Below are 26,188 nucleotides of genomic sequence, written 5' to 3'. Positions count from 1 at the left end.
TGCTACAGGTTTTCCTCAAATGGGAAAGAAATCAAAGCAAAGATGATATTTCATATCAACATGTCTTGAGACTGCTAGGAAGTTACTTAATGATGGGGCAATAAATGTGATCTTCACTGCTCTGGACAAGCAAAGTGTTTTATTGATCAGTGCATAGTGCCTAGTGATTACTGTGCCAGCTGAGGAGATTAAGGGCTTCATCAATTTCTGCTCACTTTTAAAGCAAAACAAAGTCTCCACACCACCTTACTTCAAATCTAACAAGCCGCTTGACGACTCAAATGTAGCCGCTCAAACAAAAAAAAAAAAAACACCTCCTCACCCATCAAGTAGGTGACGGTCTTGCACATGGCACCTCCGAAGATGAAGTCCTCCAGGATGTTGGGGATGAGGGTGAACGGCATGCAGAAGACGGCCATCATGAGGTCACTGACGGCCAGGGACAGCAGGAAGGAGTTGGTGACCGTGCGCATGCGCTTGTTCAGCATCAGGACCACGATGATGAGCAGGTTGCCGAAGGCGCTCAGCAGGAAGATGAGCGAGTAGAGGAGGATGCGAAAGGAGTCCATCTCTGGCAGAGAAAGAGAGAAAGGGAGATTAGTTATTCAAATTTTGATACTGACACAAAACTGCGTCATTAGGCGTTTTCCGCACCGCAGGATTATTTCATAAGTTCTGGGAACTATTTTAGTTTCTAGAACCGCATTTAGAGGAACCTTTATAGCTCCTGCTTCAGAGTTGGTACTCTCCCATCACAAGAGGGACTTTAAGCGACGTAATTGCACAGTGATTAGTCAGTGCATGTTGATTGGTCGAACACAGGAGCCAATCCAATACCACCACCTGACTTTTTTTAAATCCCACTGTAAACATTAGGTAAAAAAAAAAAAGACTAAAAGTAGGGGGGAGGGGGGAATGGACTGAAGCTACTAAAAAATAAATCACTCTGGGGCCGGCTTATGTCACTTGAAGGTTTTTTTGTTTTTTTTAGCCAACACCATGGCGGTGCAGAAAGGCAAAAAAATAATTCCCCATGGTGAGTCGTTCTCAGGAAACTCCCTCGAGGAATGTTCCTCTTCAGAAAGTCCCCAGAACTGTTTTGGTCTGAAAAAACACCAAATGACAGAAAGACTTCCACCTTCCTGATGAAGGCAACTAAAAACTTTTCATCTGTCTGCTTTAAGTTTTTTTTTTTTTTTTTTTTTTTCCATCATTCATTCAAACCTTATATTAAATTACTCATGAAGTAATAAAACAAGATGACATTGAGGGAGAAAAAAAGTGAGAATAAACCAAAACAACATGGATACATGAAATGAACAAAGTGTATCACGATGTTGTTCATTGGGGAAATAAGACTGCAGGCGCATAAACAACACCAAAGCCTATTATGAGGCAGAATAACTTGGCATAATCAACATCTTCAGTTGAGCGAGTGTCAATATTTGTCTTCTCACCCTGTGAGCCAAGCCATAATTGAAATGATAATATTGACAGGAGAAGACGAAGACAAACAACATCATCAGTGCTGAGCGGGGAGGGGAGGAGGGGAGGGGGGGAATATAACTCAAACTGGAAACGCAAGGTTGAAATTAAATAGTTATTAGTATCATCACTAATAGCATCATCCTCATGTATACCAGATACAAAACAATCACAATGAGACAAACGACATCAAGGACATTCATGCAATTTCAAAGCAATTTAACAATAATGCTGAGAGCAGAAAACAACTCAATTCAACCAGTCTGAAAATATCAAAAAGGAATAAAAATATCTTCTGTGCAATGAAATGAAACAGTGTTATGTGCTTTTACTTCTCTCAGCAGAGACATAGAGCTGAGCATCAGGGAGACCAGGACAGTCCAGCTAGGGGCTTTTTGGGGATGCTCTCTTCACTCACACCGGCCTGTCACAGTGAATCTGTTCGAGGATGAGAGTACATGTAAGGGGACAAGGTCGGGGCAGGCCATGTGCTGCGCCGACTGAGTCCTCAGATTAAAGACAGCGACATGGGACAAAGTCTGCAGCGGGGGCCTGGATCACCTTGAAGGCACAAACACACGCACACACACGCACACCCCCTCATGACGAGTCCAAATCAGGACACCAACAGCGCTGTCACTTTTGGTGCCAAGTGTTGAAGTTTGGGGTTTAGGAAACGTGTTTTTGTGACAATTTCGGTGTATATTCTAACTACAAAAATAACACTGTAGAGAGGCAACATTTAAATCTTCTCAGCTCATTTCATTGAGGACTCAAAAAGAATATGACTGCCCAAACTCACAATTTAAACTGCAGCCGAAATATAGGCTATTTTGAATATATAAATCCCGCCTCAGACATTGCCAATCATAATTTAGGACTTTGGCTTGGCACCTGGGGTGGCCAATCAGATTTCAAGGGGCCCCCCAGGCTCCCCATGCTACGCCCCTGTTCCCAGGTCCATGGGGATGTTTGGACATGGACGCACTGGATCAACTTTAAAGTGGGAGTTGATTTTCATCAATGTGTTTCTTCTTTGAGTTGATCTGCAGGATTCATGCAGACGCTGGGAAAAGCTAATTTTGTTTGTAATCAGTGTTGGCACATTTACAAAATGTTCACTAACAATCAATTTGTACACAATAATGAATTCTATCCGTAAAGCGCTTTCCACAGCTAAAGTGCCGGTTACCAACGGTTTCCAAAGAAAAACATTTGGCCTTAAATTGACAGAACAGACAGTGGCAGACTACCAAACTCCTGACAGATGTTGTTGTCAAAATAAATGAAGATGTTACATCTCTGTTTCACACACTTAGAGAAGCCCATTTCACTGGAAATATTCTCATGTTGCAGCGATAACTCACTTATCCAGAACTATTTTACATTTAAAGAGGACCTATCATCCCCCTTCTCCACCTTTTCAAACAGTCCCCCTGTGGTCTAAATGAAACATCTGTGCTGTGCTTTGGTCAAAATATAACATGAATCAAGCACCAGAGGAGGTTTGTAACCCTGTATAAACCAGCTCTCTCAGAACGCTCCGTTTTGGTGTGTGTGTCTCTTTAAATGCAATGACCCCCACTGAGTTTTCCAGGTAGACATCACTCCTCTGTGGAGAGAATAAAAATGGCGGACGTGCTTAAAAGTTTTGTTCTAGGCTGGAGGTTGAGTGCATGGGTGGAGATACCAGGGGAGGGGAGTTTTTTTTTTTTTTTACCAGAATCCCACTGTGACATCACAAGGAGAGCACATTTGAAACGGAGCATTTTTCTCTGTGTTGTAAGACTTATACAGACCACAAACAAAGGACTGGATGGGTTTATTTCACATGTTGTGGGTCAGTAGACACTCAGGTTACCCAGATATATGTTAAAAAAAACACTGAAGAAATGGATTTTTCATAATATGTCCCCTTTAATGAAACAAAAAAACAGCAGTCAGGGGATTGTTGGACAAATCTTAGAGGCAGCAGCCACTATGAGATTGCATTTATCAGACAATCCACTGAGGCACTATACATCTAACATAAAGACAGATGAGTTGTTGAACTGGACCATGGACACCCCTTCTTCCTGAAAGACCCACTGGCCCTAAAGTACAAATAGGAATTATTCCTCAGATGGCTTAAGGGTCAGTTTCTGAATATTGAAATTAAAATCAGTCACATGCATCCAAAAAAAAAATAAAAAGGTGAAACTGTAGCACACATGACAAGTTGGATTATAGTTTGATTAACACAACAGCATAATGTGACATGTGCACAATCAACACAACGCAGGCGGCTCAGACCGGCTCTGCAGCTCCTATTGTGTAAGATTTTTTGTGCGACGCCGCCGAGTGAAAATGGAATTATCTATTCATTGAGCAGCAAGAGGTATGTATGCTCCCCTGAGCGACTGCAGGACAATTCACTTTGGCTCCTTTGACTCCCTCAAGCATGACAGCTGAGTTCAAAAAAAAAAAGCAAAAGCATCTATAAATACATCACAGGTAAGAGAGCGGCGTTCATCTCGGAGATGCTCGCATGGAGCAGCGAGTCGTTGACGTGGAAGATTTTAGACCATGACCCTGAGCTGATAGACAAAGTCTGCAGCTTCTGTTAAGGTCACGTCTGTTTATTTAACCTCTGTTTGCTCTTTGTGGACCGGGATGCTAGTGTTTAGTCGCAATGATCATTTACATTCACTCTTCTTTTTTTTTTCTTTTTTTTTTTTGAAGAGCGTAAGCAGTACTTTACAGGAACAGGAAGTAATTTGAAAGCTCGGCCAATTATAGGTGGCTGTGGAGTAAATTGAACGGAGCAGGATGTAATCTGGGTAAAGTGATTAAATCATCGAGCAGTCACAATCTGAGAGGTGACTGAGAAATCATTTTAATAAAAACCTGGCTGTGAGGCTGTTCTTCACTCTGAGCACCGGTGAGATGACGCAACGCTCCAATTTGATATAAATTACAGTTAGCCCGGTCCAAATGGGATGTTGTTGCTAATTATAAGTGAGCAGAGAGTCCTATTCCAATGAAGCTATAAACATCAGTCATAAAGGACGTCCTGATCTTGTGGGAGCGAGCGGCTAATTCTCCCTTTTCAAATAAAGTTTGGATTAGAACTAATGTCCGACTTTTCCAAAACAAATAGTATAGCCAATTTGTGGACCCGTTTACACGATAAGGGAAACCACAACTTTCTAAAAAATGGAAATGTACTTTCAATCGATCGTAGGAATTATGAACTGCAGAGGTGTGGACTCGAGTCACATGACTGGGAATGTGTTTTTTCCTTCTTTTCTGAAAACCTTAAAATATGACTTGGGATTGCGATTATGCTACGAGGCTAACGATTTGAACTTTCAGGAATTGCTGGAAAATATCTCAAGGTGATGTGAAACATGATCTTGGTCTTGATGAAACTCAAAACACCCAAAAATCGGCGTTCCTGTCTGTTGGTGTTCGCAGCTCAAATCTTTAAAATAAAACACTTGTTGGCGCCCTTTGCAGTAGTTCACCTTCTATGGTGTCTGTCAGCTTCATAGCTCTCAGATTTCATCACTCAGTAGATTCATTTTTATGTAAGCGGCTTTGAGAGCACAAGATCCAACAGGTTATTTACACATAAACATTTGCTCCTCATCACCATTAATGGCTGTATTTTGGAGCCACTCCATTCCGAACTAGTAAACACTTCAAACTGTGAATAAACTACTGCCGATGAATGTTTTTCTCAGAGTGGATGCGTGTGTCAACAAAGATCCGGTTTTAATTCCCTATTATTCTTTTTATTACTGGTTGAAAACGCAAACCTGATGCTGCCGCTTTGTACCGCTAAACCCCCAACTTCATTTCTTCTTCCCTATAACAGGTTCAATCAAAAGATAAGAGATCGGGGCAGAGATCTCCGTCATGCTCGGAGCAATCACAAGAAGGAAAAAAAAAAAAAAAGAATAAGTGAAAGCCAGGAGTGAATTCAAAGATATGTGGATCCCTTCTCGACTGGTCTGAAAGGAGAACACTGAACCTGTTGGCTTTGTCAAAAGAAACCCAGTTTGGTTTCCACTTTATCTTGATTGTTTGAATTTGCACAAAAAAAGGGAGCGAGTCCGAGTCATTGTGTGGATTTAACCTCGTGGCCCCTCTCGTCAGCGCTGTACTCCACACTTGACCGCACTGCATTAACAGATCTCAACAAGTGATGGCAAATTAATCCTCTGACAGCGGTTTAGTTCAGTGCTCAGTGTGCAGGAGCTGCTCTCTGTGTTGCATTTTATCAATGTAATGAGGCGAGTTACTGTAACAGTCAGCAGCATGCCACCCCATGAGAGGACACTATTGATCTCAAGATACTTTGGGAATTCAGTTGGAGAGACCCTGATTGTACTACACCAGCCAGCTCAGCACATATTCGATACCCATGAGGGTTTGACATGGTCGTTATCTGGTGATGCCATTTATTCTTCATTAGTAGTGTTGTTCATATACTGACACCACTGCTACCCTCGAGAACAGGGGTTCCTAAACATTTCAGCCCACGACCCCCAATATAACGGTGCTAGAGACTGGAGACCCCCCCCCCCCCATTGGCCCTGGAGGTGGTCTCAAACATTTAACGTATCACACAGCATTAAGCCAATCCAAACACCATCATATTAATGACTTTGTTTGGGTAAAATATGCAATTTTAAACCGTTTTCCATTTTGATATGTTTTTGGAAGGAATCTCGCGACCACCCTAATGAGGTCTTGCGACCCCCCCCCCCCCCCCCCCCCCAGGGGATCCCGACCCCCCGCTTTGGGAACCACTGCTCTAGAATGTAGGATTGGGTAACAGTGAGAAAACCAATCAAGAAGATGTCATTAGGTAACATGACGTAAGGAAACAACAGCGGAGTGTATTGTACGCTAAATTAAGAATCACCACAGAAACGGTTTCTGATGCTTTAGTGACAAAGCATGTCCAGGAGCCTGCTAGCTAGCATGCTGCTAATATTAGCCGAGTTTGTATAAAGCAAGACGGACAAACCTAGACAACATCTCTACTCGTTTACATGTTTGAGCAAATATTGTCACATGAAGCCATTTATCAAAATTCATCCCAAGGACTCGGGACACTTGAGAAGATAGTAGGCGGCATGGGGCAATCAGCCTGATTGCAGATCGCTCATGTACAGCAGGTGTGAGCTTGTTTCTATTTCAAGGAAAGCATTTGGCAGACAAACAGAGTTAGTGCACTGCAGCTTCCTCTCCTACGGGCTGACTAATTCAGTAAATCCCTGTCCATTCTGCTGTCTCTGCAAACACAATGAAAGGAGGGCCCGATTCCTGCCAATCGCCCGGTCAAGTGACAAGGGCGCGTGCAGAACTGTAAATTATATTCTCATCAGACGAGTGCACACCAATTACTATGGAAGGACGTTTAGAGTCTTTTTCAATATGGCTCTGTATGGCAACTACCAAATTGATAGTGTAAGGATGTTAAAGACATGCAGAGTCATGGCTAAGGGTTTAGCAACTTCAGGTTAGGGAAAGAGAACGTAAAAGGAATAGGGACGTTCCAAGGCAACACATTTCCTAGTCGGTGAAACAGAAATTTACATCCAGAGGTAAGAAAACTGTCAAAATTGAGCACGATGTATTTAGAATTGTCGGCAGGAAAAGGGACGTAATTTGGTTTGCCGACTGTAGCTAACGTTAGCAGCTCTTCTAGCCGCCGGTCCACCCTGCAGGTTAACGACCACGTCGCTGTGCTGAATTGGTTACACGTTGCTCCGGGCGATTTGCCACTTTAACTATTCTTATTTGCACACAAATAAGCATTTCTTGACATTTTTTTTTTGTTGTTGCTTGCTGAACCAATTAAAAATGTGCTGACTAAGACTCTTTGCGTGGAATAAAGCGTAGCCGATCTCTGAAGGAAAACAATCAGAGCAATTTCCACTCCAACAAATAATTCAAAATAAATGATTTGTTTGTTTTTGTTTTTGTCCACTCTCCTTTGTACTTTCCTTTTTCTTCTTCCTTTGAAATCTATTTTGAGAGTGCAGTCAGCTTGCTCATTAAATCTGAAAAAAAAAAAAAAACAGACACCTCGCTTTACATCAAGACAATGCAAGGCGAGATACTCATTAAACACCTGTCATTAACTGTTCTGACCCCCACTGGTTGTAATTGATTAAACAAGATTTTCCTCATTTGCTTGGGTATAATCTCACTGTACCGAGCACTAGCAATCTATTAAAAGAGCAGCACCTTCAGGAATTGCCCTCTTCAAATTTAACATTCAGCAGAGGCGTTTGCGACTTCCAATAAATCACCATGTAAACAAGCTAACGCAGAGGTAGCGATGTAGCCAAAGGGGGGGGGAGGGGACAAAGCATTGCAATTAGCTTTCCCAGGACTTGTGCGGTGGCTTTAAAACTTTGCAAACTTTTACGAGACAAGATTACAGCTCGTACATTTTTGGGATGGTTTAATTTCCTCGCTGCGTATGGCTGCACAGCGGGGTTCAAAGCCCTATCAGACGGGGGCTGTTCCTGCTTGTATTATACTGGAGTGGAGGATTAAGTGGGAGTGAAATGAGTCCCTCAACGTATGCATTGAGTCAAACTGATAACAAAACCTCCCCCCCTCGCTCAAGCATGGCCTGCCTTCATTCCATTTCTATAGCCGTCACAGTCTACTGCGTCACAATACACCTTAACGGACCTTAACGGATGAAATAACAAAAGTGATAATAAAAGCTATAACCTCACATTGATTTGATTTTATGTGAACACTGGAAATCTAAAGTTCTGGGGGATGTTTGTTGTGCACATGAGGCAGCGTCTGGTTATTATGCAGACGCATGCTCAAAGGGATTTTGTACATTCTGTGCTCCCCGCTTGTTCCGACTCACCAGGTCGCTTCAAATGTTTCCAATTATTTGATCTGATTACCATGATCATGTTGTGACAGTCTGCATCGCAGTGTGTGGAACTAAATGCTAATTTCTTCAACAAAACTGGTTAGATATTAGAAACTCCCAATCTGTGCCCCCCCTTTGTTTCTTTTCTTGTACCCAGAGAGCAAGGTGACTGGTTGGTTGGTTGTTCATGTCATTGCTTATGAGGTTCACTTCATGATAACTTATCTCACACGCACTCAAAAAAAAAAAAGGGACTGGGTGAGCTCAGCAAAGTGTCACTTTGAATCAGCGGTGGGGGGACGGCGAGAGTCCTGGCCTGAGCCAAGGTGCAGCTACAGATGTTGCTCTGCATAAGCAACATCTGTAGCCCCCCCCCCCCCGCCCCGTCTGAACTCGCCCGCTCTCTGGAGTCCTGAAAGATTACTATAATGTGATGCATGTCAGATGTTGTTTGGTTTTTTTTCCGATCTGTAGGAGTTTCACAGCTGCCTCCTTCAAAGGAAGAAAAACGTAGCAGGAAGAAAACGCAGAAAACAGATGGAAGAAAACAATCTGTGTCTCCGGTATTAACATGTAAATACAAGCTCCCCCGAGGACAGGAACGTCTTTTTGTGCATATAAATCAAGCGGTTATTTAAACGTGCATATTGGGATTACATATTTTTTTGCAAATTGGCACCATGAATTGTTTGCAGGATAAGCCATTAGATGAATAAAACAACTACCACTGGATTAATTAGAGGCTAAACAAAACTTCAGAGCATGAGTTCTGAATATCATTTTTTTTAAATGGGTTTTATGGATGTTTGCTTTTCAAGAACCTCAGAGATAGATTCATTCTTTGAAAATATTAGTCACACTGAATCTAAAATAATGTGTATGGTGTCTGTGTGTTAATATTTGACTGGGTTATGCCTCTAGCAACGGGTCCCATTTTTGAAGACTCGCTACCAAGCGAAGGGGGGGGGGGGACAAATTCACTTAGGAGGGGGCAAACTGAGTATATCAATTCAATTCAATTCAAAAAACTTTATTTGTCCCTGGGGGGCAATTCAATGGCAGGTAAACAAAACATTTTAACCTAAATATAAAGTGTCAATTTAAATACAACTTAAAGCTTAAACTTAACTTAAAAATACAAAATATAAAAAGAGTAGATATAAGTGGACAGTGATCGGACTAACAGATGTAACCATAACTATGTGCAGTATAGAGGGTATGCACTGAAGTCACTTTTCCTCCTGACCACGCCCCCTCTGATGTCAGCGAAAGATTCAAAGACAACACTGAGATGACGAAAACGGGCGGAAAAAACATATCCGCTTACATTTGGACTCTTCAGACATCTGAACTATTTACGTCTGTGGACATTTACGTATGGTCAGAAATTGGCTTTCCTGACTTTTATGAACCTTTGTCCAAAGCCCACCGCATGATCCTACACAGGGCAGAGCATGAAGACAGCTGGGTTCGATCGCTGATGGATGTAAAACTGAATCGACTTTGTAGTCAGAGTGTAGGGCTGCGGCTGTTTCTCTGCATGTCAATGATCCAAAAAACATAATCTGCTGAGTCATCATCTTTCTTTTACTGTTTGACTGATCTGCTCAGATTTTAAAGAGGACATATTCTCCCCCTTCTCCACCTTTTCAAACAGTCCCCCTGTGGTCTAAATGAAACATCTGTGGTGTGCTTTGGTCAAAATATAACATGAATCAAGCACCAGAGGAGGTTTGAGACCCTGTATAAACCAGCTCTCTCAGAACGCTCCGTTTTGGTGTGTGTGTCTCTTTAAATGTAATGACTCCCCCCCCCCTGAGTTTTCACAGTAGACATCACTCCTCTGTAGCGAGAATAAAAATGGCGGACCTGCACAAAAGTTTTGTTCTAGGCTGGGGGTGGAGTCTATGGGTGGAGATACCAGGGGAGGGGAGGGGATTTTTTTTTACCAGAATCCCACTGTGACATCACAAGGAACTTTTTCCCTGAATTAAACAAACGGGTAAAAATGGGAGGAGGGAGAGTGAAGGGGGTTCAGATTATATTCATCACTAAGTGAATGAGCGTTTCCTCTGAGTTACCTTTTATTGATTTCTGCCACTCACTGGCTCCAAGTGAAGTGACTCCGCCCACCATGACATCATGTGCGTACCCTACAGCAGCCTACAGTGCAGAGTAATTGCTCAACAGTCTTAAATCAGATATTAAATTGAGTTCTAACATATCATGTCTTTTTTTGTTTTTAGACTTGGACAACAATTTTAAGAACGGTTTTCAGTATTTAAATCCTGATTTTATCTGGCATCCTGTATTTAATCCTCTCTCAGAAACAATCCTGCTTTGACTAAGATCCACTCTGTTTTTCATTCACTAAAAACCACACAAACAACCACCGGCTCCAGCTTCTAAAATCAGACTATTTTCTGGCTTTCTGGTGCAAAAAAATAATTGGATTTCAGCCTGTTGGTTTGGAAAAAAATGAACCATTTGAAGATGTAGCCATGGTAACTTTTAGAATCTGTCATGGCCGTTTTTATAATATTTTTAACAATAAAGATACATTGAAATATCAATAATACAAAGTATGTGATTTCTTCTTACACATAGGAAATAAAAATCTAGAGTGGAAATTCTCACTTTTTTCCATTGCAGTAGTTCTTGTTTGGTTTAGGAAGGCTGCTTTTTTCCCTGTAAAATGTAACATATGACTTCCTGTTTACATTCTATAGAGGAGCTGAGAACGAAAACAACTCATGTATTTGTATTAGTTGATCACTGGGAAATTCTTTTCTATCTTTTGTGTATGAAAAAGCTCAATATGTTAAGTAGAAAAAACAAACATTTGATGCCAAGACACTATTGTGAGGAACTGTTCACGGTGCTACAAATACTGTCTTTAGAATAAAACAATAAACTAAATTATTTATCGGGACGACCAATCACTAAAAGTTGCAGCCGTTTCTTACAGAGGACAAAACAAGTGTCCGTCTGATGAAAAAATTTGAGGTCTATTGCTTTAAAAAAATAATAATTTTATGCACCTTTTTTCCAATAAAATAAACAATTCAAACCAGCTGTGACAATATTTTTCCATCGCATCAGACGCTCAAGCAAAAATCTGAAATTCAATGAATCTGAAGATGAATCCACAAGTGGAAGGTGTTTGTTTTTTTCACTTTAATCCCCTCCCCTCCCCTCCCCTTGGATGCAGAGTACAACAACAATACAGCTGCGTAATGAGGCTCCACTGCAGAGAAGGGAACGGCTCCTCTAAGGATTGAGGTTAATAAAATTAAAAGGCACTTTTCTGTGTGTCACCTCAGCAGCACGCGAGTGAGGGAACGGGATCTGTCTGCAGGACGTTTCTCTTGTTCAAACACTGAACACGCCCCACAGTGTGTAATTGCTTTGCAGGTGTTAAGAGCTTAAACTAATGATGTTTTTTAACACATGCCTGTTTGAGGTCATTAAAAAAGTCATGCAGCACAGATTCGGGGGGATTGCTGTGAATTATTTAGCAGAAGCGAAATTCCCTCCACATTCTGCAGCAGTGGCAAAAAAAAAACTATTAAATAAGAAGTCTCTCGCCCACGCTCAGACTTCATTACCCTATCAGCCCTTCTGTCCTGATAGCAGGCAAAAGCTCAGATGGGTCTTATCTCCTCTGGTGTGTGTGTGGGGTTTTAATCTCCTCAGCTTGTAAGCCAGCAATTTTGGGAATTGCAAAGAAAACATTCAGTGCAAAAGAAAAACACTGAATGTGGCATTATCGACAGGAAGAGATGCAGCAGCAAATTGGGCAGCTTGGTGATTGATTGCTGAGTTACTTCATTTAAAAAAATAAAAAAAAACTCCTTATCATTACTATGCTAAATAAACCAGTGAGGTAGAAAAATTAGGCGGTTAGGAGGCATCCAGTGAATCAAATTGCATTTTAAAGCAGGTTATCAGTCATGGTTGGCAGCTTGTAATTAGTAGTAAACAACATTATTAAGCTAAAGTCAGAGCTGGCTACATATTTCCCTATACCAAGAGGCTAGCTGTTTAAAAAAAAAAAAAAACGTTTTTTAAAAAAGCTATTTTAAATAATTTAAGACATGTTTAAAAATAGTGTAACAAAAAAAAAAAACACTGTGTGACTATTAGGCTACAACACCTCTTCTGTACGGGGTTTCCCTGTCTGACACCACTTTGCAAGCATTTAAATAAGTATAAACCCCTGCATGGATGATTTAGTAGGGACACAATTAAGGGGGGGGGGGGGGGGATATGAATTCTTACCTTTGACTCTGGCTGACGGTCTGGAGACGACTGAACCGTTACTGCAGCTGGTGTTAAAGTCGGTCACTTCCACGCTGAGGTTCCCCTGCTCCACGCAGCCCACCATCACCCCCGCCGCGCTCACATTCACCGGCGTCGGCAGAGCCATCCTCCCTCGTTATTATCACACCTGTTTCAAACTGGAAGCCGCGGCTGGAAAATCAACTTGCAGCCGCGGTGGCGTTTTTCTTCATAACAGCAGGTAAAAGTGGGTTGCTGCGAAACTTGGGAGAAAAAAAAAAAAAAAAAAAAGCCCAAGCAGGAGTTGAGTAGTTTTAAAAAAAAAAAACCTTTACACAGAGGACAACCACAGTGTGGCAGGTTAATTAATGAAGTAACGCGAGAGGAAACCCCGTGAAGCGCAGTGCTGCCTCACTGCACCGAGTGTGAAGGAATGAAGCCGCGCTGCTAAGGCAACTGAGCAGATCTCTCTCTCTCTCTGTCTCCCTCTCTTTTCACACATACACACTCCCTCTCTTTTTTTCATTCAACTCACGACTGCCACTGTACAACTTATTCAACGCAGCTCATTAGGCGAACAATATCTGCCTTCATCTGCTAAATGTATGAACAATATGTGCTGATGGCAGTGATGGATGCACTCGGCTATGACAAACTCAGCATGAATTATGACTGCTGCTCACCTGGTGTGTTTGTACATCTTTCAGCTTATTGTTGGCTCTTGGTCTGACAATGCTCTTCTGATGTGTTATTCACTTGTATTTAATTTAAAGAACTATTAAAAAAGCTTAAGACTGAAAACATGTGCTTATTAGAGGATATCTTTTTGGCTAAACCTACATTCATAAAGGAGCTACCTGGTAAATTAAATGTATTAAATTCACATTAGCGTATCATAATAACATAATTGACGTTCATCAATATGTGCTTAAAACTGGCCTTGTTCTGAGGGGCGGCTGTGGCCCAGTGGTGGAGTCGTCGGCCCTCAACCGGAAGGTCAGGGGCTCAAATCTCAGCTCCTGCAGCCAATCATCCAGACACTGGGCAAGACACTTGACCCAAAATCGCTCCAGTTGCTGCACCATGTGGACTGATCAGTTTGTGAATGGGCCTGCAGTATAATAACATCTTTGAATGGTCAAAAGACGAGAAAAGCTCAAGTAGCATTTAGCATTCTGCATATTTTCTCTCCTGAGAGTTGAAATACTGGACGATTTTGACCTTTTATTGGACTGACTTCGGTTTTCTTTGGTCCATATTTTGAAGGAGACACTTGGATGGACACTTACAAATATACAAGAAATTGTGTTTTTTAATTGTCATGATAAACATGTGATCTCAGTGAAGATGTAGAAAAGGGGGCCTTGGGGTGGCTCCTCAGCTCAGATCTCACTCAGGGCCATGAAAAAGCTTAGGCCGCCCCTGATCACCTGCCAAGTCCTCCAAAGTCTTCATCCCCCAATTAAAATGTTCAGTGTCACTTGTTTTGTTAGAATTGCTCATCTATGAATTATGATGTCCTATTTTGACAAAGAACAATCCCAGAACAATCTCGTTTTCTCGAGGAATGGATGTTGTTGTCTTGTGAAAAAACCTTCAGGTCTCGTAAGCTGTCAGAGGGTATCATCAGTGTGACAAAGAGCCACAATTCTGCAAGCTCTTGAGGAGAAAGTGTGCAATTTGTTTCCCTGAATTGTCCAGTGATCTAAGACAGAAGGACGGTCCTGTGGTTGGATGTGAATAGAAATTGATCTCTTTTGTTTTTTTCCACGTTGAATGCCTCTGACTTGTCGGCGCTTGTTGTTTAAAATTGTTCAAACTGGAAAATGTTTTGGAGACTTGCTCAGTGGAACAACTGTAAAAAAAAAATTCCATTTGGCTATTTGGCCAACCCGCAGGAGTAAGGTGAAAGGTTCATGGACTCCTGATGGGCAGCAGGATGGCTAAGTTCATCGGGAAACTACTTCAGAAGGCCTTTGGGTTAAGTTAATGTTTTATAGCTTGAGAAATTACGCCGACTTTAGAAAATGTCTGGAGGCTGCGGGGGAGGAGAGTTAGGTTGCACTGCGGGGGAGGAGAGTTTAACTATTTGTGTTTGTCATATGTTCGGTGGTTGTCAGTCCTTTTGATGGTTTTTACAAGTGTTGCTGCCGCTGTTGTTTCTGCTTTTAAAACTGCGTTTGTGTGGGAGGTGTGTGTTGCTCTAGCTTGGCTAACATGTGCTGGTGTTTCTTCCACATTTTTAAGATAAAAAGACTTCAAAGTGGAGACAAAAGTCTCTCCCTTCAGCCCTCTTTCAAATCTCCAGTGCTGTGATTTCAGCGGCTGCTCCATTTTGATTTTCACTGTATCAAGGTCTCCACACAGGTCAAGACCAGCATGACTGATGAGAGGGGGAACTCAAACTCAGACACCCCAGGGTGTCAGAACTTCAGGCTCCAGTAGATACATTTTGTGAACATTTTGAGTTAGCATGACTTAAAGTTGTTGTGTAAAAACCTGCTGAAGCAATGGCAACATACTTTGAAAGACAGTGCACCCATTTTAAAAATTCATGGAAGCCCCAGGAAAGCTCTGTGAATGCTAATGAACCTTCAACATTGGTTTTCGCAATAGCACTGCTTGGAAATATTGCGTCAACCACTTTGGACATAAAAGTTTCATACATTAATTCATTTAAGGAGTGGATTTTTTTTGACGACACATTTCATATGAGTCAAATGATGGATTTCACTCTTACCACATAGAGCCCCGTGAAATATCAATGTATCAAAAGGGACGAAATAAGAATCAATTAATATTTATTTGTAACACATTAAAACTTGGTGCTATGAAATTACAATTACTGGTTAAAATCCAAAGTAAATGTGTTAAGTATGTAGACATAAAAGATACTTTACAAGGTCCAAAGAGGTCAAAAGTGGCGTTCCACAGGGATCAATGCTAGGGCCTTTTACATTTATATTCCTATATATTTTTTATTTAAATCTCCCCCAATATGAGGAACGCCTAACCAGATATAATGAATGTTGGAAATGGGTTTTAAATGGGGTTTCTTTAATAGAAGGAAATGGACATCAATGAATAAGGACTACGACAATTAAATGTGCTTATAAGTAGTCACACGAGAATCAATTCCATAGCAGACATTTGTGTTATTTTTGGGGCAGCTGTTATAATACGGCTGTGTTCAATCATAGCTTTAATCGTGCATAACACCAAGTGTGCTTTATTCAACCTCAAGGTAGATGCCTCAACTTACAGACATATAAATTAGAACCTGTGCCTTTTGTTTTTTCTTCTTTATCAGTGAATTTCAGTCATATCACTCTTTACAGTCTAATGTATTCACTTTGAAAAAAGTGCTTGTTCATATTGATCAATGTAGATTTCTTTGCCTCATGAAAAATCCCAGCTTATTTTAAACAAAAGAAAGCAGTTTTATTGTTATTATGACATGCACTGAAGGTGTTATTTTTAACATGATTGCTTATCAACTTGATTACAACTATCCTTAGCTCAGTTGTATGCCCAGCTGCACTGAAATGTGTTGGAGCTGCAGATTGATTGCCGTGCGTAATGTGAGCACAATTTGCCTTTTTCTCCTTTACACCCTCTTATCACCCTCTTGTCTCCCGCGACACCAACCTGTCTGCTTTCGCGAGGTTTTTACATGCAGCGAATCAGCCTCCTGCCACGGGCAATGAATGAGTGTGAGTTTTCTCTCCACTCAGAATGCATGCAGCGGGGCCTGATCCATCATCTAGAGATAAGACATGGCCTATTAATTCCACACAAACTGCAAAGTTCTTCGAAAAAATGTGAAAATGATGTTTTGTTAGTCCTAAAAAAAAAAAAATACACTTGCACCTTTCAGACCAGTTTGAATGAATCACAAACAAACAAGCATTTTTTTTTCCATTTACAACTGGACGCAGGCTTCTGTTTTTAACCTTTAAATGAACAGAAACATTGTATTACAGATGGCCGTATGGGACGCAAACAGAGCAGGTAGCAGCAGCAGCAGCACTGTATCACAAAATACACCCCCACATATGCAAGCTCCAGCAGTGACGGAAAGCCATCACACACGGGTAGAGAAAGGATTTCTGCAAAGGACACACTCTGCTCTGGCATGCTGTGAGGCTCCCTGGCTTAAAGGCATTTCAACCTTGTAATAGACGCATCATTAGCATTTGTCTTGCATTGGAAAGGAGTGATTGGTGCAAGACCTTGCTGTGCTCAAGCTTTAGGATATTGTTTCCACATTTTCAGGGCGATAGAGGCCATGAAAATGTGGATTTTTGGAGAAGTATTTGCTACTACTGCAGTTCATTTACAGTCGAGACATGACATAATACATGTTCATGCTTAGCTTCCACTGACCCAAAATTTACTTCTTGCACTTTAAACTACATCATCTGATTTAAGTATTTGCTACTTTAACCACTAGGGGTCGCCACCTAACTGTAATAAAAATGGGTCATAAAAAGGCGAGTGAAGATGTTAAAATATGGGACATATTTCCATAATAAAGCTATGAGGTACGGGGCGCTGGTGGTGCAGTGGTGCAGTGGTGCAGTGGTTAGTGCGCGCGACCCATGTATGGATGCTGTCGTCCTCAAAGGCGGCCCGGGTTCGGTTCGTTGGCTCCTTTCCTGCATGTCATTCCCTACTCTCTCTATCCCTGATTTCAAACTCTATCCACTGTCCTATCTCTACATTAAAGGCACAAAAAGCCCAAAAATAAATAAAAGCCCAAAAATTACGATGACCTCATCTCTCTGCCATGGTTACATACTGCAGCAAAAAGGCGATCGGGCCGTGCGCTGGGCATGGGAGGGACCTCGTTCTCCCTGTTTAAAGTGTGATAAATCAATCTTTAAAGCTACTATTTGAAGGTGGAAAAGTGACATATTGTTGCTTTAATGACAAACACAACCCCTCTCATGTCATTGTATCACCAGCTGAACGTCCACTAACAGGAATGTGTACACCAAAAAACCTTTGAAGACCGTCCAGATGTTGACACAGCTTTTCCTCACATCGTGCACTCTACATGTTAGCTGCACCCCGTGAAACAAAGGCTCCAACGCTCAAATGAGCTGCAGGAGTAAACGTAAAAATGCAACGTTTGGCTGTTTGTGTGCATCTCAAAAAAAATAATGAGAAAGTCTGCCTATATAACTGAAAAATATACTAAATTCTGTTGCAATCTTTAAGAAAAATCTTCATCTCAGCGGTCCATGTTACTTAAATCAAACTTGAATATGTTCTCTGTGGAGTTTTGGATACATTATGCTAAGCGTACACAGGCAAGTTTTTAAGATGTTGTAAGCTTGTTTCTGAGTGCAACACAGCGGCCTGTCTCTCTCATCCAAAAGCATTAGTCCTTTCATCTATCACTGTGAAGAAATAGCCCGTGATGCTGTTTTACACACACACACACATCCCTGGTTTATGCACACAGGGCAGAAGCAGAGACAGGTCTTGTCTTTGTATCTTATGAGCATGCTAACAAGCAGACATGATGCACATGTCAGCAAAGGAGCAGGAACAAAGACTTGAGGTGCTCAGGCTTAGTTAGCATTTCAACTGTCAGGGTGTGACCGAGGAGAGAAATACACTTCTTCTTCTTCTGCGCTAATTAATCTCAGGGGGCAAAGATGTTGAATTCAAAGCACTTCGTCAACATAAATGTGAACTCATGTACAAGTCCCATATTTAGAGTTAATAGCAAAATGCTACAACACCTGTGGACAGGACACTTTTTAAGGAAGTAAAAATAGAAAGCAGGTGTTGTCCCCTTCTGAACTTTGTGACATGATTTACTCCGATGAATGGATGTCCTTTTAATTTTCATAAAACGGTCATCTTCTGAAGTGCACTCCTGCACATCTGCACAGTTCCATTTCTGGTTATACTGTGCTACAGGTTTCTTTTAAAGTAAGCTTTGTACTGCCATCTGCTGGTCAGGTATTACATAAAAAAAAATGTTTTAAATCATTGTCTGTATACACACAAGTAGATTCGCCGTGATGGAAGCATATCAAATCATACTTTTCAATGAGTCTCCTTCTCTGCATTATATTTTGATTGGTTGGTTTTTTTCGTACTATAATTTTGTTTACATGTGTCGTGCATGGTGTCAAAATATTCATTAAAGTTTGACGAAATGCCTGAGGTAGATATGCATTCATTTTATTGCTCCTACATTGCAGAATAAGTATTACAGGTTGTAGTTTGAAGTCATATTTGCAGTGTTAAAAAAAACAGCAAAAAAGGAGCACGACCGCAACAAGACTAAAAAGAAAAAGCTTTTTAAGGTACATGTTTCGAAGTGAGACCACTCTTTAGAGGAATTATAATAAAGGCCGTGGTCTGTCTATGGACTCCGTATACAGGGGGAACTCTACACATAAATACACCACAACAAGAATAAGCTTAAATAAAGCTCCACCTGGTGGCCAAAGACCAGGTGGGCACCTCTAAATACAAGCACGAAGATGCCCTATAGACACTATATAAAGTACCATCGTCCAACATGAAATACATAATGTACAGAATGCTATATGGTATCATCCATCAGAAGTAACCAATTCCATTTTTTATTTAGAATATTGTAAATCAAAACTTCCATGAAATCTGACAGCAATTACAAACAACTGTAATGTTGTCCAATGGAACATTGCAGCAATGATTTCTTCACACACATTTTGAACATTCAACCGTTGATTAGAACTTTTGTTTGATTGGTCTTTCTTGGGTACAATCAACCCTTAGCACACACGAAGCATGCAATAACTATCAGGGTAACATGCATGACTTTGAAGAGCAGCTGCTCTGTGAGGCTTAATCACATTGGCTGTTGAAAAATTAAGCTGATAGAAAAGTATAAAAAAATAAAAAACTGCAGTTCCATGATTGTCCACTTGAGGTAGGCTGCGACAGCAGCTTCTTTGGTCCAAAGCTCACAAGTGCACAACCTGCATTTATGACCTATCACATGTAGAACTTTGCTCACTGCCTAACCACATTGTTTACTTCCATGTCTGTAGCTAGCTTATCTAATCGTTGCTTGTCTATGCCTATGATATAAAAAAAAAACATGCCTAAGGCTAGGCATAATGAACTAGGGTTTGGACAGATGGGACAGCTTTCCTCCTCATTTCTCGGCTATGATAAGAGCTGAAGTCAAAGCCATTCGCTTAAAAAGGCATGTGATAAAACCTTTGAGAACACAATGGGCTTGAGTGAAAATTCGACGTTGAAAATGGCAAAAGGTCACACCAGGATGGGAAGTTGAAAACGGCAGATAACAGCTGTCAAGATAAAAAAAGCTTACACAGCATCTTGGGTAATCAAAGTCTATTTTCATGACTATATTTTCATCAATTTGTCATCCCACACGTGGCAGGGATTATCTGCAATTCATCATGTAAAATAATTAGCACATTAACATTAACAGCATAATTAGTTATTATTTTTATATTTTGACTGAGTAATCAAGGCTCTCCTCTCAGATTACACATTAACCCACACATTGATAAGGTATGTGACAAGTCTGTGAATAAGGCAAAGGTGTGTCTTTATCTGATGGATGTCTTTAATAAAGGCTTGTAACATCCTGAAGTTACTGTCCGCTGCTAAGTCAGATGCAAAACAGGGACTATACTCTAACAAAGGGAAGATGCTTACCGTGCTGAGCTTTGTGGCATTGCTGTCAGTGGTTGGAGCAGCCACCACAGTGGAGAGGTGAGTTGGTAAAATGTCATACTGGTGGCTTTTTGTCAAATATTACTAAACGTGAACAAACCGTTCAAGGACTCTTTATGACCTACAAAAGAAAACAAGACCATTAGCATGAAGATAAACTATTTCTACATTGTGTAATGCCTTTAACTGCTGTATACAGACGACACCTTAGTTTACATTTTACCTGAAAAAGAACACAGCGAGTGTTTAGTCTGACTGTTAAATTGTAGCAGGATTAGATGTTTTCGTCCGATTTGTATGCATGTGTGTATGAATGTATAGGACTTGATCTGCAGCAATAAGTTATACGGCTTTGTCCACATGAGATGCCAAAATTGACGGACAACTCGTAAATATGTTAATTTCCTTTCCTTTTTTTCATAATAATATTGAGAAGATCGGTACCTCTCCCAATGTTGCATCTGAAAACTGAATATACCCGTATAGCTGAAATTAGTAGCCTGTTAGCTTAACTTAGCATATTCGCAACAACAACAAAAAAATAAGCAAAAAAACAGCTAGCTTGGGTTGGTCACATGTTCGACCTTCTCTCTATAGCTAACCTATTTCTGGGCTGAAATGTTAGAAGTTTAATTTCACCTTCCGGGTTTCTTCCATTTTAGGTTAGCCACTTGAGGCTAATCTGGCATTGCTAGCATAAAACACCCGATTCGTGCGTTTGAACTGTTGGCTGTTTGATTCTCAAACTTAAAGTTACTGGTTTTTTTCAACAATCTTGAAACTTTGGAATCTATCTCTCCCCAACATTTAAGAGATACAGAAACGTGCTTTATAGGCTACATTAGAAATTAGATTGTAGTGATTGTAGAAGTGAGATGTTCGGGGTTAGGGTTGTACAATTGTTTTATGGAATTTTTTTCCAAAGAACTCAGGAACTGCTTCTCATGTGTCTCGTGTTTTTTTGGTTCTGATGCAGAGCAGCGCATGACTACTTCAGATACCATCCCATGCCAGAGGTGAGAAAGCCCGACCGCTGTTCTCAAACGCGTTACTTTGACAAGACACAAACGCATAACTTCTGATTCTGACACGGGCTAACTCTTTACAGATCTCTAAATGGATGGCTCAGATTGCGAACGATTATCCTGAGATTGTGACCATCATGGAATATGGACAAACCTATGAGAAGAGGACTATTAGCCTGCTGAAGGTTAATCTTTATGTTAGCAGTTACAAAAAGTATACTTGAGTATATTCTTATTTAGTGTGCTTTTATGTTGTATAGTAGCTTAAAAAGATTAAATTCCAACCATGTCTACCAGATTGGCGTTGATACAGGAGAAAAGAAGAAAGCTATCTGGATGGACTGTGGTATTCACGCCAGGGAATGGATCGCCCCCGCCTTCTGTCAGTACTTTGTCAAACAGGTAAGAGACGGGCCATCTTTTCAAAAAAACACTTTGTCTGAATTTTAACTTCTTACATACTTACTGTGTTTTTTCTTTGCTTCTTAAATAAGATCCTGGATGCATCCAAGAAAGACCCAAAAATGGAGGAGATGATGAAGAACATGGACTTCTACGTCACCCCTGTTCTCAACATGGACGGCTACATCCACTCCTGGGTCAACGAATCAGTCAGTGCTTCATTAAAGTAGATATTTACCAAATTACTTTTCTAGGTTTCTGATTGGAAGAGACATAGGTGCATAGGAAATGCAGTATTGTGAAGTAATGAAATCAGGTTCAGTAATGAGGTTCAAATAAGTTACAGTATAATGAGTGAGTAGATTGATTTCTGATGCTCAACATGACCGCAATCCAGAAACATTTAAGAACAAACAGAAATGATAAGTGGCCATTTCATTAATAACTAAATTGGTAAAAGGATAAGAACCAGCTGATGTACCAACCGCTGACTGAAAACGTTGGACTGTTTAGACTCGACTGTGGAGGAAGAACAGGTCGCCAGGACCCGACGGCTGTGGATGCTACGGCACCGATCTCAACCGCAACTTTGATGCCAACTGGGGAAGTGAGTGTTACTCTGATTCTCCATATTAGTTTTTCTACCTTTAGATTCTAATTTGAAGAAATTGCCACGAAACAAAAATGTTCTCAAGATGTTTTTTGACACACTCTCACTGAAGAAGCAGAGCGGGATTTCCTGGCACAGATTCACCCCTGATAAAATATTTTTCTAATGAATGCCAGTTTCACCTGTATGCTAGCGAGCTCACCTGTTCACTGCTGTGTCTTTTCTTCACTGCTTCCCCCAAGTGGCCAAAAACTATTACTGCAGCTATAAACATAAACGTCCTAAAAATATTTATTGTGAAATTTTATAAAAGCATTTTAAAGATTTTTCCATATTAATTAGTAAAAGAGATGTCTCTAATTTACATTATGTTGTCATAATGTGAATTTACAGCAGTCGGAGTATCAAAGAACTGCTGCAACCAGACCTACTGCGGCAGCCAAGCTTTGTCTGAGCCTGAGGCCCAGGCCGTCACTTATTTTGTAGGAACCCGGAAGGAAGACTTCCTGTGTTTCCTCACCATCCACTCCTACGGCCAGCTGCTGCTGCTTCCTTATGGACACCCAAACTTCACCGCCCCCAACTACAATGAGCTGGTATTAACTTCTAATGAAACAGTGATGCATGGTGTTATATCCACACAAAGTGTTATATTAAAGAGGACATATTATCCCCCTTCTCCACCTTTTCAAACAGTCCCCCTGTGGTCTAAATGAAACATCTGTGCTGTGCTTTAGTCAAAATATAACATGAATCAAGCACCAGTGGAGGTTTGTATAAACCAGCTCTCTCAGAACGCTCCGTTTTGGTGTGTGTGTCTCTTTAAATGCAATGACCCCCCCTGAGTTTTCCCCATAGACATCACTCCTCTGTAGTGAGAATAAACTGCGCAAAAGTTAAGTTCAAGGCTGGAGGTGGAGTCCATGGGTGGAGATATCAGGGGAGGGGAGGGGATGTGTTTTTACCAGAATCCCACTGTGATGTCACAAACTGAGAACATTTGAAATGAAGCATTTTTCTTGGTGTTGTAAGACTTATGCAGACCACAAACAAAGGACTGCATGGGTTTATTTCACATTTTGTGGGTCAGTAGACACTCAGGTTACCCAAACATATGTTCAAAAACACTATAAAAGTGTTTTTTTTATAATATGTCCCCTTTAATGTGTGTAATATAACCATCAGTTTTACTAAATAGAACATAAATATATGTCTTTGTGCAGTCTAGATCACTTTACATCTGACTGATGTTTAGGTTGTAATGTAATGGTGTTCCAATACCAGTATCTATATGGGCCTAAAATGTAATATTGGTGATTTAAACCATTGATATGATACCATATGGGTGTTTTTCCACCAATAGTATGCATAGCATCCAATACTCAAGTCTAGGTATTGGAATTGGAATCAATAAAGGGAGGGAAAAAAATGTTTTTGAAATGTCTGTAATTGTATTACTGTACTTAAGCTACCTTCTTGACCTTCAGATGGCGGTGGGTTTGGCTGCAGCGGACGCCATTAGGAAGGTCCATGGGATGAACTACAAGGTTGGAACCTCACCAGATATATTGTGTAAGTACTCACAGCAACACATCTGGTCAAGGAGTTATTAGCTTTAACCATGCTGGAAGCACAACTCTGGAGATGACCACCAATTTTGGTCCATGCTAAAAATGTTGGCACCAAAATTTGGATGATTTTTATGGACTTTTGTGGACTTTGATAATCTCTTTGATAATTTCCTCACTAGCTTTTTAATGGATTGTAGTTTGATTTCATTCTGTAGATGTACTGAATAGGCTCTTCATAAGTATGTAGTAAAGGTTACATCAGATACAGTAACATCGCTTTCTTTCTTCCAACAGACGCGAACTCTGGTTCATCCAGAGACTGGGCTCGGCTGCAGGGGATCCCCTACGCCTTCACCTTCGAGCTGAGAGATAACGGGACATACGGTTTCAAACTTCCACAAGATCAGATCAAGCCGACCTGCGAGGAGGCCTACGAGGGAGCCCTGCACATCATCACCTACGCCCACGACAAGACCTTTAACAGTGCTGTGGCAACTGCTGCTGCAACCCTGTGGGCCTTACTGTTAGCTGCTGGTGTCACCAGCACCAACCTCATGTGAGGAGAAAATTACACAAGGGAAGCTGACAAAATCCAAACCAGTTTCAGTCATCTTGAATAGATGGCACTGGTATTTAGTCCAAAGGATTTAAGTAGGTTTCAGAAAAAGTTCCAGTTTTTAAGATATTGGGTTTGTAAGATGTTCATGTTTAAGGAGGATTTTTTGTGTTGATAAATGATGGTGAATATTATTGTATTAATGATGAAAAGGTATTCAGATTTTGTTCAAATTATTATCAAACTGTTGTACTGTAAGGAGTATTTGGTTGATCAGAAACATTTAAAAACTGTAAATAAATGTCCTTTAGTAACTGCTGCATTGGTCCTTTTTCAAAGCAAAGACATAAGAATATTTTTTTGGAGCCAAAGAGAAATCATTTCTTGCCTAAAAAAGAAGATTAAACCTTAAAATTTGAATTTTTCCTGGAAAATATTTGTTTGCCTTAATATGACAAGCACAAACTTTTAGTTGCATTTTAGTCGATGCATCGTTTTCTTTATAAATTTGAATAAATGCAACCCCTATTTGTCGTGAAATCCTTAAGAAGAAATCTTTTTTTTTTTTTAAATCCATCCATAGTTCAGGAAGAGGTTTAGTTTTGAAGAGTTGGTTTGTTTAGAAATACGCTCTTCTATGTAGCTGTACAACGTGCTAGCATGCTAAAACTGGCAAGGGAATTAGCATAGACTGTAAATAAACATGGACAACAATGAGTGACATCACCAATTGGTCGCTAAAAGGGGCTTTGGAGCCAGTGGAAGGCAGTCGCCATTCCCGAAAATGTTTCTCAACCTAACTTCAATTCAACATGAAGGCTAATAGCTGGCTAATAGCTAACTTGCTTTATTATGACCAACCATTATCCTTCATTATATTAAAACTGATAAGTAATAAAAAATAAAAAAACACCCCCATGTAGTGTGTGCCAATAAAGACATGAGCTATTCAGACCAATTCTGTTTTTGTACCCGTCTGGAAACATGATAAATTCTGCTGTAAAAACATTTTTTAATGGGTGTGTATGTGACTTCCGGGGCTTCTGCAGCAGCCTCAAAGTGGACACTCGAGGAACTGCAGCTTTTTTAACTTTTGCATTGGCTTCAATTATCAACCGAAGTTGCTGCTTGAATGTGACCAACATTTCATATTTAAGTTAACAGAAACTAGGGATGTGTTTGGTCAACTGGACCTTTAACCGTTATAAACCTAGCTAGTCTGCACCAAAATTATTATTATCGGTTAAATTCATTACTAATAGTTTATACAAGTTGGGCCTCAATGCTGGTCAAATATTATGTACAAGCAGTATCGCAGAAACCCGACACTAGCCAGGGCTGCAGACTGAAACTCTCGTTATTGGGCTTTTTCTCCTCACTCTACTACCCGGATGTAAACAAGCACAGTGAATGGATAGCGTCACTTTGGCAGTATTTTGAGCTCATAAATGAAAATAAAGTTGTACATCGTAAGCTGTGTCAGCCTATATCAACCGGAGTGATACGTAACAACGTTCAGCACAGGCATGTGGACCTGCGAGGAAGGGGGAAGTCTGGCTATGCTAACGTTAGCCATACTCAGAAAACCAATCTCTGTTTCATTGTTTGTTTTGTTTTGTTTGACTTTGAAATTAGTTACCTAGG

General features: G+C 40.6%; 2 protein-coding genes across 5 annotated transcripts in view; one reads left to right on the top strand and one right to left on the bottom strand.

Annotated features, from left to right (window-relative positions):
* Positions 1-12,900, bottom strand: part of LOC132959390 (cholecystokinin receptor-like) — a 33,563-nt gene extending 20,663 nt beyond the window's left edge. For all 4 annotated transcript variants that reach the window (XR_009666984.1, XM_061032344.1, XM_061032342.1 and 1 more), the window contains exons 1-2: positions 12,665-12,900; positions 323-571 (exon numbers count right to left, since the gene is read on the bottom strand). Coding sequence is in view for 3 of the 4 variants with exons in the window: in XM_061032344.1 (XP_060888327.1) it covers positions 323-571; positions 12,665-12,812 (397 nt within the window). In the remaining variant the exon portion in view is untranslated. The remainder of the gene's footprint in view (positions 1-322; positions 572-12,664) is intronic.
* Positions 12,901-20,260: 7,360 nt separating this feature from the next.
* Positions 20,261-24,858, top strand: LOC132959660 (carboxypeptidase O-like). The gene is made up of 9 exons (XM_061032840.1): positions 20,261-20,419; positions 21,357-21,396; positions 21,489-21,590; positions 21,703-21,807; positions 21,900-22,016; positions 22,321-22,414; positions 22,811-23,013; positions 23,905-23,989; positions 24,283-24,858. The coding sequence occupies exons 1-9, from the start codon at positions 20,265-20,267 to the stop codon at positions 24,546-24,548; spliced, it is 1,167 nt and encodes a 388-aa protein (XP_060888823.1). The 5' UTR covers positions 20,261-20,264; the 3' UTR covers positions 24,549-24,858.
* Positions 24,859-26,188: the final 1,330 nt, after the last annotated feature.

This window comes from Labrus mixtus, chromosome 24 (genome assembly GCF_963584025.1).
Source record: "Labrus mixtus chromosome 24, fLabMix1.1, whole genome shotgun sequence".
NCBI lineage: Eukaryota > Metazoa > Chordata > Actinopteri > Labriformes > Labridae > Labrus > Labrus mixtus.
This window is presented reverse-complemented; position numbering and strand designations above follow the sequence as displayed.

Bases quoted from the DNA above. Each gene is read 5' to 3' on its own strand.
- LOC132959660 (XM_061032840.1), top strand. From the start codon at position 20,265: ATGTCTTTAATAAAGGCTTGTAACATCCTGAAGTTACTGTCCGCTGCT. The intron at 21,397-21,488 runs GTGAGAAAGCCC...AACTCTTTACAG, and splicing joins GATACCATCCCATGCCAGAG to ATCTCTAAATGGATGGCTCA. The intron at 21,808-21,899 runs GTAAGAGACGGG...TTCTTAAATAAG, and splicing joins GTCAGTACTTTGTCAAACAG to ATCCTGGATGCATCCAAGAA.